The sequence below is a fragment of the Phytophthora cinnamomi genome (genome assembly GCF_018691715.1).
Source record: "Phytophthora cinnamomi strain GKB4 chromosome Unknown Contig50, whole genome shotgun sequence".
Classification (NCBI taxonomy): Eukaryota; Oomycota; class Peronosporomycetes; order Peronosporales; family Peronosporaceae; genus Phytophthora; species Phytophthora cinnamomi.
Window position 1 is genome coordinate 1163002 of NW_027150983.1, and position 15274 is coordinate 1178275.

Sequence of the window (15274 nt, forward strand, 5' to 3'; positions counted from 1 at the left end):
CTCGACATTAGTTAACTACAATCTACCTTGAAGCTTGCTCTGCAATCGCTATAAAATGCACTATTACTGGTATTCTACGTTACTGTAGTCTGTAACGTATTTCATCCAATCCGCTCGGAGACCAAACATGTGTGTCGTACACAACTGCTAATCCCACGCTACGTACGTGCATGTACCCGGCCAGCACAACGCAACAGCCCAAGCAGATCGCAGGCGCGAACGAGAGGCCCGTCGTCCTTCGCTCCGTGGATCAGTGGACCTCCCTCCCATCCACCGGCTCAGTAGCAAGAGGCAAACGGATACAGCAGCAGCAATGGTGAGCTCTGCGCGCCCCAGCGACGTGGGCATCCTGGCCATGGAGGTGCACTTCCCCTCGGACTACGTGGACCAGCGCGAGATGGAGGCCTTCGACGGCGTCGGCAGCGGCAAGTACACGCTGGGCCTGGGCCAGCTGGGCATGGCGGTGCCCGGCGACCGGGAGGACGTGAACGCGCTGGCGCTGACCGCCGTGGCCAGGCTCATGAGCAAGTTCCACGTGTCTCCGGAGCAGGTTGGACGCCTGGAGGTGGGCACGGAGACGCTGGTGGACAAGAGCAAGTCCACCAAGACCGTCCTCATGCAGCTCTTTGGGGACAACGCAGACGTGGACGGAGCCACGGTCATCAATGCCTGCTACGGTGGCACCGCGGCGCTGCTGAACGCGGTGGCCTGGGTCGACAGCTCCTTCTGGGACGGAAGATACGCTATTGTGGTGGCTGCAGACATCGCCGTGTACGCCAAGGGCCCGGCGCGCCCCAGCGGAGGGTGCGGAGCTGTGGCGATGCTCATTGGACCGGACGCGCCCATGGTGCTGGACTGCAGGACCAAGGCCACCCACGCGACCAACGTCTGGGACTTCTACAAGCCCAATGTGAGCAGCGAGTACCCGACGGTGGACGGCAAGCTGTCCAACTCGTGCTACCTCCACGCAATGGATGAGTGTTATCAACTCTTTTGCAAGAAGAGCGGGAAGACGGAAAATGGAAAGGGACCTGGCGTCGACTCCGTCGACTACGCAGTTTTCCACTCGCCGTACAACAAACTGGTGCAGAGGTCTTTCGCTCGGCTGCTGTTCCTGGATTCGAGGCGTTTGCTGGGCGAGAATGACGAGGCTGCCAAGGAGAAGTTTGCCTCCCTGAGCAAGTGGGCGAACGCACCGTTGGGAGACACGCTGAACGACCGCGAGCTTGATCTGGCAGTTCGTGCTATTGCCAAGGATGATTTCAAGAACAAGGTGGGGCCAAGCTGCACCACCTCGCAGCAGCTGGGTAACTGTTATACGGCAGCTGTGTACATGAACCTGGCGACCTTGGTGCATGCCCGTGCCAAGGATCTCTCCCTAGGAGCCCGTGTGCTCATGTTCTCGTACGGCTCGGGTAGCCTTGCCACCATGTTTGTGCTTCGAACGCGTGAGCCGACGGAGTCGTCGAAGGGCAAGTTCTCGCTGGAAAAGATCGCCGAGGCGCTGGATCTCACCGCTCGACTTGAAAGCCGCAACAAGAAGACCCCGGAGGAGTACACGGCACGCATGAAGTTGCGCCAGAGGACGTATGGTACGAAGAACGGCTTGCAGCTCACACAGTCGATTGCGTCCATTCCTGAAGGCGATTTCTACCTTGACCGAATTGATGACATGGGCCGCCGTTCCTACGCTCGCTCGAAGCCGGTAGTGACTCCTGAGGGCGACAAGCAGGAAAAGCAGCACGTCACGAAGACTACGCATGAGCTTGCTGGTGCTGTCTACGTGACTGGTACCAGTGCTGGACTGCCGGGTCAGACGAAGGCTTTCGAGGGCGAGCAGTCTGTTGAGAAGCTGCTCGCAGGCGAAAACTGCATTAAAGAGGTCACTGATGCGGCTAAGGACAAGATGGTTGCTCAAAACATTGTGCAGGTCATCAAGGACAAGACTACTGGTGAAATGACCCGCACGCCGGTCGCCACCCGTGAAAAGTGTATCCAGGTATCCGCCGTTGTGGAGCACGTTGATCTTGAAAAGGATTATGGTATCGCTGCGACTATCGCCCGCTCAATGGACGAACCCACGCAGTTGGCTGTGGCTGCTGGCTTGGAGGCTGTTCGTAACGCTGGCCTCGTCGACGAAGCCAGCGCCAAGTGGCAGTTGCCGGAGAGCATGCGCGACTCCACAGGTGTCATCTACGCCACGTCCTTCCCTACCATGAATGCAGCGGTGTCGGAAACCTCTCGCTTCTACGAAGAAACCAAGGAGGGTGAGGCTCCTTACGAGATGGATCGCAAAATTCTTTTCCGGTTGCTGGTGCTCGCGAACGCACAGGTGGCTCAACTCACTGGTGCCCGCGGGCCCAACACGCAGATTAACGCGGCGTGCGCTGGTGCTACCCAGGCCATTGGCGTCGCCCAGGACTGGATCAATTCTGGCAAGTGCCAGCGAGTGATAGTCGTATCCAGCGACACCGCTAGCTCAGAGACCATGATGCCGCTGATCGGCGGTGGTTTCCGTGCTTTAGGTGCAGCATGCATCGCTCCGACGGCGGATGCTGCGGCGCGTCCGTTTGACGCGAAGCGTAGCGGTATGATTGTCGGCAGCGGAGCAATCGGTGTGGTGCTAGAATCCCCTCTGGCTTACGCGGAGCGCTCGGTGGCGGTTAGTGGGAAGCCTGTACGTTTGCTGGCTACACAGTACAGCAACTCGGCATATCACGGTGCTGCGTTGGAGCCTAACCATGTTGGACAGGAGCTCGTGCGCTTCTTGCAGCGCGTGGAGACTGACTTTGGAATCACTCGCGAGGAGATCGCCCGCAATGGCGTGTACTACAGCCACGAAACTGGCACCAACGCGTCGGCCAAGTCATCGTGCGCTTACACGGAAGTGACTGCGTTGCGCACGGCTTTCGGCTCAGAGCTGCTTGGTGAACTCATGATCGCGAACACCAAGGGCTTCACGGGCCACCCCATGGCCGTGGCCTTCGAGGACGTAGCGGCTATTGAGGGACTTCGCCGCGGCTGCGTGCCGCCTGTGGTGCATTTTGAGACCCACGACCCGAACCTTGGCGAGACTCCTCTTCGTCTCGCGCCGGGCGGTGCCTACGCGCACAAGTATGCACTTCGCTTCGCTGCAGGCTTCGGCTCGCAGCTTGCATTCTCCCTCTACACGCTCGAAAATTGAGCAGCTAGCTAGCCTTCCTGCCTGATCAAATTGGTAGGTGTCAGATACGTACAACCTTACAGACGTGAATATCATGAACTCAAGAACAAATACTACTACTAGTAGAGCCCCCAAGTGGTCTAACGTCTGAGTTGCAAGTGCGTGATACATTCCTTACTCATAGACAAAACACGCACTATATCTTCTTGAGTCCGCCGAGCGGAGTTACATACCTGCAGCCTAAAACTCCACGGACACGTTGCTCGCCGTGCGCTTCTGACGGAAGCTGCTGCTCTCCTCGTTGCCCCAGACGTCGTGGCTGTCGTCCGGGCTCGGGCCACCACTGAACTCGAACGGGGTCTGCTCGCTCGAAAAGGTACCAGCCATCACGCCCGTGCCGCCCAGAATGCTGTCAGTGCGTCGAATCTCGTTCTCGGCGTCAATATCGATCGAAGACGGGCTGCCATAGCTGGCAGGCACCACTCCGACCGTTTCTGCGCCTGCAGCGTACTGCGTCGATGTGGTGCTCGCGTAATTGCTGCTGTAGCCACTGTCGCCGTAGTTGCTGTTATAGTTGTTGCTGTAGTTGTCGTTGCCATAGTTGTTGTTACCGTGGTTGTCGTTGCCATAGTTGTTGCTGTTGCCATACTCGTTCTCATTGTAGTTGGACTGAGCTGCGTACGCCGTCGTCGCTGACGACGCAGATGGCAAAGCGGTCATGGGATGAGATGTGGGCGGCTTGTTGGGCGAAAAAGCGGCACCCTCATCGTCCGAGTCCTCGTCGTCCTGCTGCTTCTTCCAGACGACAAAGCCCGCGACGGCGACCAACGCGACTGCGCCTCCTACAATGCCAAGAATCAGGCCCGTGTTGGTTCCACCCGAGCTGGTATTGGCACTCGCAGTGTTCGACGACTTCGAGCTGTTTTCGTTTGCTGAGTCTGCCGTAGCAGACTTGGTGGTTGTCGACGAAGTCGTCGTCGTCGGGCCCACCGTGGCGGTCACACTACTCGCCTTGGGGTGTTCGTCCTTCGACGAAGTGCTCTCGGTGGAGCTTTGCAGTGTGGAGTTATATCCTCCTGACGCAGAGGAAGATGCAGACTCAGACGCGTCCGAGCTAGAGGACTCGCTGTCCGAGTTATACCCAGCTGACTCATCGCTGTTCGAGGAGGATGGCGCCTTCGTGGCCGGTTTCGACGTCTTCTTGGTGGAAGGCTTCGTGGTCTTGGGCGTTGAAGAGCTGCTGGACGAGTCGCTCGAGGACGACGAGGTCGTGGTGGTTTTCTTCTTCTTGGTGGAATTGCTGCTGGTGGACTCGGACGAGTCACCGCTGGAGGACGACGACGCTTTTTTCTTGGTAGAGCTCGACGACGACTTCGACTTCGACTTCGAACTGCCCGAGCCCGTGCTGCTTTCTTGGTCGACGCTGGACGACGTGAGCGCTGCACCAAACAGATACCACTTCATCAGTAAATTTCCAAGCCACACACAAGTCAGACGTGAGACCACGTACTGGCAGGACACTCGGTTGTACCGCTCGGGCACTCTCCGTCATCGCCGTAGGCGTAGCAGTTGTACTCGGTCCAGGCCCCGATCGTCGTCCAGATCGAGTCGCTTTCCCTCTCACTCAGACAGCGGTTGCACTTCTTCTCCGAGCGATTGCAGACCTTGGACGACGACCCGTTCACGTAGCACTCGTCCACCTTGCTGCAGATAGAAGACGAGGCCGCCACCGCCGAGTGCACCGCCGTTACCTGCACGGCGACTATTGCAACCGTCACCCAAGTCGGTCAGTACTACATCTAGTACCTCTATCTAGTTCGTCATTAGCAACACCAACAAGAACCGATCCACGCACCGGCGATCAAGGCGGCGAGGCAGACGTTGCGTCCCAACATGCTGCTGCTTTGTTGCGGGTTGATACGCCGCTGTTCACGACGTGCAAGTGTGCGTCGAGGTCGCTGCGGAGAGGGGAGGACAACCGGTGAGCGCCACGGTCTCAGCAACAGTCGAAATAAGCAGCAGGGGACACTGCGCGGTGCTCGACTATCACCTGGGCCGAATTTTTCCGGGAACGCACAGCGAGCGAGTGGGTTTGCTAATGGAGAGGAAGAGGAGAGGCCACACACACGCGCGCCAAAGAGAGACTCGCCCAGCAAACTGGCTGTTTCGGCAACAGCTGGGGCGATATGTCTGGTCCGCTGTTCAGGCCATGGGGCACATAGTGGAGCCAAGTCTCCGCCCGTTGCAGGTGCAACAGCCGCCCCGACCGAAGCGAAGCTTGTGGGGCAGCTTGCCTCATTTCGATGGCGAAGCTGCGTTACCGGTACAGTAAGCGCTGTGACCTCGGCGGTAAATGACCCTTCACTAGATGATACGGTATCAGTGCTGTCCTGACATATACGATTTAATTTTTTTTAAATTAAAAAAGGATAAACGGTACCAAGCGCCTGCATGAGGGCAGTACTGTTGTTGTGTTGGCGCTGGTCTATCTCCGATCCTTCTTGCCGACCTTCAGCGAAGGATCTCAGCAAGTTTTACCGGAGTCGAGATTTGAATCGATGAAAAGTTATTTGCATAGCAAAAGCGACGGGATTGTCATACTACAGACGACTACATATTGACGACATTTGCACACACCGATCTCAATTTTGGTTTCGTGTGGACGAGAAGAGTGAAATCGAAGGAACATTTTTTGTCCTACACCAAAAGTTTCACTCGGTTTGCTGAATTTTAATTTTAAAAAGAAAAAAGATGCGGAGTTCGATCCAACGTTATTACTACCAGTCTTGTATTGGCGATGCGCACCAAGGAGGCTTCAGGTACAACTCCAAACCGGACACTCGATGTAGTTCGGTCTGTAGAAGACATGTCCGAACCAATTTCTTCCATGCGTCAGGGCTTCGCCTTGATCAATAGAGCTCATCAGTGAGCGACTCTTCGGTTGTTAGCACCTTGATTATACTGCACAACTCCTGAATATGGTGGCCATTACGTTGCCTTGCCGATAAACGATTTACTTCAACCAGAGACTTCCATATCTCATGCTCTTACTATACCTGATGAAATATTTGTCCATCGATACTATCAGGTGTATCAGGTTAAATTGGGGAGCATTCCCCGCGGCCGAATGGTGACACTGTAGCCACGCACGACAAGACCACCGAACTTCAAAGTCCTTATTACAGCAACAACCGCTGCCAGGTGAGGTTATGTGGACTGCAAGGCAACAGCAGTTCGTAGTGCTTTAATACTGGCACCTGCAAAACCGCGTTGGATACTATTCATCGCGGTTGTTAATCACAGCACGATTAATGCAAGGAGGGCAGCGACGAAAGATCCGATGGTCGGAAACAACACGCCATTTGCCGCACTGCTGTCGCCACTGCTAGATGACGACCCCGTTTTCAGGTCCGTATCGGCGCTGACGCCGAACGCAGCTTCAAGTACGTTCTTGGCGGCTTGGTGCCCGATGTACATCACGAACGCGTACGGGTTGACCGTCCCCTCCTTCATCAGGCTGGCGTCGCTGATGTAGACGTTCTGCGTGCCAATAACTCGGAACGATGCGTCCGCGCACCTCGAAGCATCATCCGCATCGTCCGCCGCTGTGTAGCAGCTTCCCCCGAAGTGGTGGCTAACGCTGCCAGCGTTCTCAGTGACCCAGCTCGCGATGTCCACATCACCACTGCCAGACGCGTTGCCGAGGAAAACAGACCCGGCGTCCGTCATGGTGGAGACCATCTTGGCGGCGTACGTCTCCATGGCCTCGACGTCGCCCGAGGTCGACAAGTACCAAGATCCGTTGGTGGCCACGTTGAATGCATTGCCGTCCACGCTGATGTAGTCTCGTGACTCCGGATTGTTAATCAGTAGAGCGAGAGTGTACGCTTCGTCTGTTTCGTAGGCGTCCCCAAATCCGTGCGGAAGCACAGTCGTCTGGAACTCGTATTCTCGGCCACTGATTTCCATGGTCTCGTAGGCCGTCAACACCGGACCTGGGATCGCCCATGGTCCTGTCTGGTTCTTCACGAACTGCGCGATGGCATCTTCTGGTCGCTTGGTGTTGAGGAATGGCACCATCCCGGAATGTGTGAACGACGCGTACACCACCGCAGCATCAAAAACGGACTTGCCCACAGCCTCGTTGACAACCCACGTATCCTGGTCGCCAACCCCACTAAATGACCCCGCTCCGGCGAGCGCCTCGAGCTGATCCTGTGGCCCGATCCCACTCTGCATCAGAAGCTGCGGCGTGCCCAGCGCCCCAGCTGCAACCACCACGACCCCCCTGTCGGTCAACGCCAATTCGACCTTGTCCCCTGCCTCGCTCCGGTACACGACGCCTGTGGCATTCCCTTGCATCTGCTGGATGTACAGCGCCTTCGAGTTCACAAGCAGCTTGAAGTTATTGCGGCCCTCCATCTCCGAGTAGAACGTCTTCGCAGGCGAGTCCCTCAGTCCGCCCTTGATGGTGTACGGCGGGTGGCCGTAGGTGTTGTTCTTGCTGTTCCTGGCCGATTCGTCGTTCAGCGTCTTGGAAGCATACCCCACGCCTTCCAGCGCCGAGCTGACGATGTCGAATGCCTCCAGTAGGTAGTATTCGCCGTCGGCGGACGGCGTCTCAGTGTACGGTGACAACTCCTCGACCGCCTCGAAGCCGCTGTTCACCACGTCGGCACTATACGGCCACGATGCCTTAGTCAGGTAGGAGTCCGGCGTACGGAAGTACTGCACGGCATTGATGGACGAGCAGCCGCCGAGCAGTTTGCCGAGCCACACGGACGACAGGTTGACCCAGTCGGCACGGTACTCCTCGTTCTCGGTGTTGTAGATGGTATTGTCGAACTCTCCGGGGATGTCGAACTTGGTCCAGCCCTCGGACTCTGAGTACGAGAGCACGTCCGTGCCGCCAGTGTTCTGGAGCGATACGTTGCCAGCCTCGAGTAGCAGCACCGAGACGTCCGACTGACGAGTCAGATACTCCGCCGCCACCAATCCGCCAGGCCCGGACCCCACCACGATCACGTCGTACGCGTCGCTGCCCAGCACGCCGCAAACCAGACTCGACGCCCAGAGCAGCAACACCGGTAAGGCCATCTCCGCTGCTGGAAAAGCTTGTCTCCGCCGAGTCCGAAGCGAAAATGACCCCAACGCACGCATGCAGTCCAGCTCCGAACCCATGCGGTGAGCGGCGGCTATGCCATCATGTGGCAATCGATGGCTGGCACCAAATGGATACTTTTGCTAGTTGAAGTGGCCGTACTTGATACGTAGTACATCAGGCAGGTGTAACGGCTACACAATGAGTCATTGTCAGTGACGGACAAGTGATCGGAGTTCATACATTACACAGCTAATCTATTCACTATTTGCATACCCCCAGGGTGATCAAGGCACGGGCGAGGACATTTGGTCTCGCAGCTGCCGCTTGCCCATGGACATGGCTCGCCGCCGCGCGTACCGCTCCACATTGAATGGGATGTCGATGGGGGCGTACTCGGACAGATTCGTGTACGTCTGGGCCTGCGTGCCTGGCTTCTCCTGGATGAAGTTCATGAGCAGCCTCGCCACGTCGCTGGACTTGTCGCTCATCACGGCTGCCAGTATGTGGTTGAACTGCTCGATGCGGTAGTTGACGAGCGCGTGGCGGGTGGTGAACAGGGTGAGCACGCCGCCGCTGGGCATCGGAGGCAGCCACGGACGCCCTGCGAGGTTGAACTTGACTGCGCCCAGCGGCAGCACCGCGTTGCTATTGTAGCTTGATACGCCGCCGTTGGGTCGGAACTCATCGGTCAACGCGGTGGGGGCGCTGCTCCTTGTGTCGCTCTCCTCCACTTGTTGTATGTCGTCTTCACTTATCCAGGACGCTCTCCTCTGGTCTGATCCATTGGCCGCGCGCCTGTCGTCCGTCCTCACGGGCGACCAAAGCGGCGAGGCCTCGGGCGTCGCCCTTGTCAGGGGGTTGCACAGCAGCGATGAGTAGTAGAGCCCCGCACTGGTGCTGCTTCGGGGCCGCTGCGACGGCATGCACTTGGCCAGCTCGTGGTGGAACTTGCGGAAGTCGTTGTAGCGGCGCCGCACCACGTAGCCCTCGAGCGGCATCTCCCACGACCGCACCTCCAGCAGGTAATACACGACGTTGTCCGAGCCGTGCATGTGCCCGACGACCACGACGCTCTCGTAGACGGTGCCGGACGTGCTGCACACGCTGAGCCGCGGCTCGGTCGCCGCCGAGTCGGAGCGATAGCGCGCCAAGCCGGGCATCGCCCCCAGCGACCGCTGTCGCAGTGGCAGCCCCGGGGGCCTCGTGACGTCCGCCGCCAATGCCGCTCGGCGGCCCGGACTGGGGAAGTTCTTGGTGAGCTCTGCCGACCACGCGAGCCCGCGATGCATGACACCCACGTCACCCATTGGCCACTGGCAACGGATCCGTTAGACAGCAACGACAACCACAGGAAGGCGGTGGTGGATGGAGGAGACACCGCGGCGGCGATTGACAACACGGGAATTCTGATACGCGATCGGATTGCGCGCGTGTGGCTGGCAGGGCCTGATCCCTAGTACACCCACTTGAAGCGCGACTACAGCGCCGCGTACAGTACAGTCCGGTTCACTCGTCCACGCAGCGGAGTCCTCGCTCTCTTTTTGCTGCAAATGCCCGAGTGAGGGAAGCGCGAGGAGCGCCGCGGCATGGTAACGGCGGCCGGCTGCGGCGGGACTCGTTTCTGCATGCCCCGGGCGCGCGGCGCATAGTGGAGGCAAGAGAGACCGCGAGTACCCATCTTGCTGCCGGGCAGAGAAAAGATGGCGAGAAGATTCGGGGCGCACCGCCGCCGCCGAGCTGAGTTGCGATACTTTTCGCGCCGTCCCGGGGCCTCGAGCGGCCGTCGCTTGCTCGCGCTGCTGGCGGCGGCTGACACGGTCCGAGGCTTGCACGTGTTGGCGGTCGTCGTCTCAGCACCAGCCGAGCGCCGGCCGCTGCAAATCCGAGGCGCGGCGTGTTGAAGTGCCCGGGAGAGCATCTGCCGTCAGCCGCGCTGGAAAAATTATCCTGCATGTGTTAGCTGGCGGTGCAACGCCCGCGGAGGACTGCAACGTGAACGGCAACGCGCTTTTGCTGATCGAAACGATGACTGCTCTTCAGATATGACGCGGTGTCGGGGGCTCTTGCTGCCTGTGGTTGAGACCACAGGCAGTCTCAACCGACCCCAAGCACCACTAGTAGAAAAACGTGTCGCGCGTGGCGTGGCGCTCCAGTCCGCGGAAGCGCTCCTCCTTGCCCACGCGCCAGAGGTAGAAGTCCAGCTCCAGAGTGCCGAAGCGGCCCTTGCTCGCCTCCACGATCTGGTCGCAGGCCACCAACGCGGCGGCGCGCAGCTCGCACTCCTGACGACCGGCAGGCAGCTCCTCGCCGCGGTTGATCCGACCCTCCAGCTCCGCGTCGTACTGTTTGTTACCATCGCCAGATTTGTCCAAATCAAAAGCCTTGTTAGGTAGGGGGACCAACAAGAAATACCACGTTGCAAAGATGGCTCGTACCTCCAGAACACCCAGTGCGTGCAGCACACACGGTAACACCTGCACAAGGACCCACATCAGCGACGAACAGGGTGTCACCTCACTCAAGAGCGGATAATGGATCGTACGTTGTCGCTGAAAGCCGTGAGCTCGTTGATGTCTGCGAACGTCAGCTTCGGTTCGGAGTCCTGCCGTGCAACATCGCGCACCGGTCAGGTTGCAGTGCACCAATATGCAGATACAGGGAACAGCGTAGGCTTACCTTGAACCGACGGTGAATGCACGCGACGGCCAGTTGCGCACGCTTGAGCAGGTACACCTTCTCGCCGTCGAACTCGTAGTGATCGTCGAAGCCCGGGAACGTAACCACGAACCGATCGACGAGGTACGAGGCATTGGCGCTAGGACCGGTAGCCTCCTTTTCCTCCAGGTCGCCGCCACTTTTCGGTGAAAGGTTAGCCAAGACAAACGCACCGAAATCGTCCATCTTCAGGTCCAGCAGCTTCTGCCCGCACTCGTTCAGGATCTATAGCAAAAAATACCATGACAAAATGAATCTCACGTGCTAAGGTTCTCGCCACGGTGGTCTCGCTCACCTGTTGAAGCATCACAGCCAGCGGCTTCAATGGGCCCTGAATCATGTTTAACAACACGCGACAAACAAAACAGCGCATCACCACCAACACGTTAGTCCTCAAAGCAGCATCCTCAAATCTCTCAGCTCGACCGCCATACCGGTTTGGCCATGTAGATTCCCGGGGACACCTCCTCGTCCTTCTCCAGCGGGATGCTGAAGTACGACGCCACCAGGTCGATGCTCAAGCCTTTCATGAACTGCGCATCCAGCTTGGGCACCGAAATGTACATGCCGATCAACCCGAACACCTGCACCACGGCATCACCCACAACATACACAATAAACAAGCTGATCAGGCCGTCGCCCACTGCCCCAACACAGACAGCTCCACTCACGATGGTATCGTGGGCGCCGCGATCCGCGTACTTGTGCAGGTCCTTGCGGAATCCGCTGCCGAAGTTCAGCAGCGCGTACAGCGCTGTCCCGCAGCAGCAGCAGCACGCAACACGTCAGCCGGACCCTCCCACCCACTGCACGAGAACCTGCTGCCTGCACGCACTGAGGAAGTTGAGCTCGTCCTGCTGCGAGCGGAAGTTGAGCGGGAAGTTCATGGGCTCCGCGAGCTGCGCGAACTCGCGCGCGTCCAGCTGCTCCACGAAGGCCTGCACCTTGTCCGCGACCACGCGCACGGACGCAGACTCGCGCGCCACCAGCGCGGCGCACGACGGCCGCACGCGGGCCAGCACAGCAGCAGCAGCAGCAGAGTCCACCATCGATCCAGCAGGTGTACCCCAAATGTTGGTGTCACTCGCGCGGGGATTGCTAGGTGCGCCTTAAGTTCGCCTCCGCCGCCTCCTCCCATTACAAGGCCCAGCCAGCACCAAAGCACGCACGCACTAAGAGAGAAGCGTCCTTGTCCCCGACCCCGCCCCCTCCTCCCCCGCCGCCGATGCTCGAGATCCGAGAGCTGCGGCCGCTGCTGGCCATCCTCAATGTGCGTTCCCGCCGGCCGCAGGACGCGCAGCCCCCGCCCCCGCGTCTGCTGCAGCCCGCTCGGCGTATCCTGCGACTGCGCTGAGGCTGCGATGGAAGCGGCGGACGCCTGCGAGCTCTGCAGTGATGGAGACTGACGCTGGCTGTGTTCGTGTGCTGCTGTTGCCGCCGCTGCAGGAGGACGACAAGCCGCTGGAGCAGGTGGCCAGCGTGTTCCTGCGCACCTTCACCAAGAACGACCACTTCAAAGTGGGCTGCACCATCTGCATCCTGCTGCAGGACAACCTGCTCACGAGCTCCCAGGTGCGGCGGCTCTGCTGCTGCTGCCGACTACTGCAATGTGGTCGAGAGGCTGATATTGTTGTTGTTGTGGTGGTTATTTTTCTTTTTCTCTTGTGCCGGCAGCGCGTCGTGGGCTTCTCGATCTTGAGCGACCTGTACCGCAATGAGGGCGCGACGACCAACCCGTTCCTGCCAGTGTTCCTGGACGCGCTGGAGAAGGGCAGCGACCTGTGCGAGAAGAAGTTCATCGTGCACCTGCTGTCGGCTACCGGCGCCACACGCGATGTACGTGCAGCTGGATATTTTCTTGTTATCATTTAGGGAAGAGAAGCGGGTGCTGATAGTTTTTTTTATTTGCTGTTGATGACTTCTTGAAGTCGAGCAAGAAGACGGCCAAGCAGTTGATGGCGGAGTTTCGGGCGAACCCGTCGCAGCCGGTCCAGTTCGATGTGGAGGCGATGCGAAACAGCTACTTGGAGCGCACACCGTCCGTGCCGCAGTTCCGTGCAGCAGGCATTCGCAATGTCGTGACAGACACGGAGTTCGATCTGCAGGAGCACGTGAACAATGGCGCGAACTTGCAGGTACCTCCCAACGAAGTCAGCTCGCTCAACCTGCCGTGCTTTGAAGCCCTTTCGCTCGAGGAGATGAGCTTGCTCAGCGACGCCGAGGCTTCTTCGAGTACGCCTGCTGCTACTTCCAGTTCTGCCGCGAGCGCGTCGTCCACGGGATCGCTGTCGTTGTTGAGTTTTGAGCCGACGTTTATGCGCCTCCCTCCACCGATTCTAGAGCCAGATATGACCGAGTTGATTTGGTTGAACCCGGACTACTGCCCCACGGTGTTGTGGGACTCGACGATGCTGGACTCGACACACGGTATCGCCTTGCGCGAGCTGATGCTGCGTGCATTTCAGAAACCACTAGTGCCGTCACTGCAGCAGAAGGTGCTCGCAGAGCTTGAAGCGGATCCGAAGCTCGTGTATCACTGCTCGCTAACGCCCCAGCGGTTGCCCGATCTAGTGGAAAACAACCCCATGCTGGCCATCGATTGCCTGCTGAAGCTCATGTCATCCAACCAGATCACAGAATACCTGTCCGCGCTGGTGAACATGGATATGTCACTACACTCGATGGAGGTCGTGAATCGCTTGACAACGGCAGTTGACTTGCCCACGGAGTTCATCCACCTGTACATTTCCAACTGCATTTCCTCGTGCGAGAACATCAAGGACAAGTACATGCAGAACCGCCTTGTGCGTCTCGTGTGCGTTTTCCTGCAGTCGCTGATCCGTAACAAGATCATTAACGTGCAGGTACGTTCTGCAATTGGTCGCTGTGACTTTACGCTACCGAGTACTCGTGGTCGCTTACTCATCTTGTTTTCTGTGCTTCGCTTGGTACAGGACTTGATCATCGAGGTTCAGGCTTTTTGTATCGAGTTTAGTCGTATTCGCGAAGCAGCTGGGCTGTTCCGCTTACTGAAGACGCTGGAGTAATAGGCTCAGGTTTCCAGCGAACACAGAAAGCAAGGCTCATGCAGTACAACATGACAAAAATTCAAAGGATGGGAATGCCTAGTGCGTGGGCACCCGTAAAGTAGAACGTCTTCACTCAAGCCCGGTGTTGTCTACAGTAGCGTAAATTTGGTGTTTAGCGGCCTCATGGTAGTGGTAGAGGTGCCATCGGCGTCGATGCCTTCGCTGTGATGGCACATTGTCTAAAAGAGCGGGATCCCCGCGCAGAATCGCATCAAGTCGCGGGTGAGGAGTCCTTCAATGTCGTGCGAGTCGGTCTAAACAACAAATCACTGGTAAGTCTAGCGTCCAGCACCAAGACACTCTTGCTGGAGGACTGTCCCACCTCGTCCTCCCATCTCTTAGTCATCGCGTTCCATTGGTACGTACGCAAACCTGACACCTGCAACCGTGTCAACAGGGCCTGGTAAGTAGACTCTCGAACAATAATATGCCCACAAACCCACTCACCGGGGACGTGAACTCGATCTGCTGCTTCGGAGACAGCACCTTGATCACGAACTCCTTGTCGCTGGTGCGAATGACAAGCTCGGCGTCTATTCCGGTGGTCGGACAAAACACAACAGGCTTGAACGTCAGCACGGAGTTTCCAACACCAATGCAGCCCGTGAAGGTGCAGCAGAGTGAAGAGTAGTCAGAGCACGCACTGCCATCACGTTCAAGCTGGAACTCCTCGTTTACTGGCGGGTGGAGTGGCTCCATCGCAGTCTGCACGCGGTCCAGGAAGTCCGTCGACAGTGCCGTGAACCTGTTGCAGCACAGACCCGCCCATGCTTTTAGCACCTTCCCATTGTATCCCGGTCCTACAAGCTCTTCGCAGCCTCCAGCCAGCGACTCACTTGTCCTTGGGCAGCTTGGGTTTGAGACGGCGACGTCGCACTGCGCCGCCCGCCGCCGGAACAGTGATTTTCTCCCGCGTCTGCACCGCCGCCAAGCGGCACACGCTGCGATAGCACACAGCGACGTAAACACATCGGCGCACCAGTGAGTTGCAGCTCGTCCGTTGCACGCAGGACCCGCCAACAGCGCGTCAGTACCGAGGACCGCACGTCGCAAGAGCTCTTCGCAGCATTACCGCTAAACTGAATGCTAAGTGCGGTTTAAGTGCGTATGGTCTCACTTCAATTCATTATCAGGTCGACTGGCCTCGTCGACGCTCTTGGCGATGGCTGGAATCGCCGTGCGCGGCCTTCTCCTGAGGGTAAA

General features: G+C 58.2%; 7 protein-coding genes across 7 annotated transcripts; 2 read left to right on the forward strand and 5 right to left on the reverse strand.

The window, feature by feature from the left end:
• Window positions 1-313: 313 nt before the first annotated feature.
• Window positions 314-3184, forward strand: IUM83_06670 (Hydroxymethylglutaryl-CoA synthase; the record flags this gene model as incomplete). Its single annotated transcript, XM_067930897.1, has 2 exons — window positions 314-2677; window positions 2753-3184. 2 exons carry the CDS (start codon window positions 314-316, stop codon window positions 3182-3184), a joined length of 2796 nt encoding a protein of 931 aa, XP_067789667.1.
• Window positions 3185-3403: 219 nt separating this feature from the next.
• On the reverse strand, window positions 3404-5058 carry IUM83_06671 (uncharacterized protein; the record flags this gene model as incomplete). Its single annotated transcript, XM_067930898.1, has 3 exons — window positions 3404-4602; window positions 4674-4925; window positions 5019-5058. The coding sequence occupies 3 exons, from the start codon at window positions 5056-5058 to the stop codon at window positions 3404-3406; spliced, it is 1491 nt and encodes a 496-aa protein (XP_067789746.1).
• Window positions 5059-6460: 1402 nt separating this feature from the next.
• Window positions 6461-8260, reverse strand: IUM83_06672 (putative carbohydrate-binding protein; the record flags this gene model as incomplete). Its single annotated transcript, XM_067930899.1, has 1 exon — window positions 6461-8260. The coding sequence occupies one exon, from the start codon at window positions 8258-8260 to the stop codon at window positions 6461-6463; it is 1800 nt and encodes a 599-aa protein (XP_067789666.1).
• A 291-nt stretch (window positions 8261-8551) lies between these two features.
• Window positions 8552-9574, reverse strand: IUM83_06673 (uncharacterized protein; the record flags this gene model as incomplete). Its single annotated transcript, XM_067930900.1, has 1 exon — window positions 8552-9574. The coding sequence occupies one exon, from the start codon at window positions 9572-9574 to the stop codon at window positions 8552-8554; it is 1023 nt and encodes a 340-aa protein (XP_067789846.1).
• An 807-nt stretch (window positions 9575-10381) lies between these two features.
• IUM83_06674 (Cobyrinic acid a,c-diamide synthase) lies at window positions 10382-12031 on the reverse strand (the record flags this gene model as incomplete). Its single annotated transcript, XM_067930901.1, has 8 exons — window positions 10382-10609; window positions 10703-10741; window positions 10810-10869; window positions 10944-11207; window positions 11278-11313; window positions 11417-11566; window positions 11654-11736; window positions 11818-12031. The coding sequence occupies 8 exons, from the start codon at window positions 12029-12031 to the stop codon at window positions 10382-10384; spliced, it is 1074 nt and encodes a 357-aa protein (XP_067789659.1).
• Window positions 12032-12207: 176 nt separating this feature from the next.
• Window positions 12208-14029, forward strand: IUM83_06675 (CCR4-NOT transcription complex subunit 11; the record flags this gene model as incomplete). Its single annotated transcript, XM_067930902.1, has 5 exons — window positions 12208-12252; window positions 12429-12554; window positions 12657-12818; window positions 12911-13846; window positions 13937-14029. 5 exons carry the CDS (start codon window positions 12208-12210, stop codon window positions 14027-14029), a joined length of 1362 nt encoding a protein of 453 aa, XP_067789665.1.
• A 221-nt stretch (window positions 14030-14250) lies between these two features.
• On the reverse strand, window positions 14251-15140 carry IUM83_06676 (mitochondrial matrix protein frataxin; the record flags this gene model as incomplete). The annotated part of the gene is made up of 6 exons (XM_067930903.1): window positions 14251-14325; window positions 14394-14450; window positions 14519-14604; window positions 14716-14816; window positions 14908-15012; window positions 15106-15140. 6 exons carry the CDS (start codon window positions 15138-15140, stop codon window positions 14251-14253), a joined length of 459 nt encoding a protein of 152 aa, XP_067789745.1.
• Window positions 15141-15274: the final 134 nt, after the last annotated feature.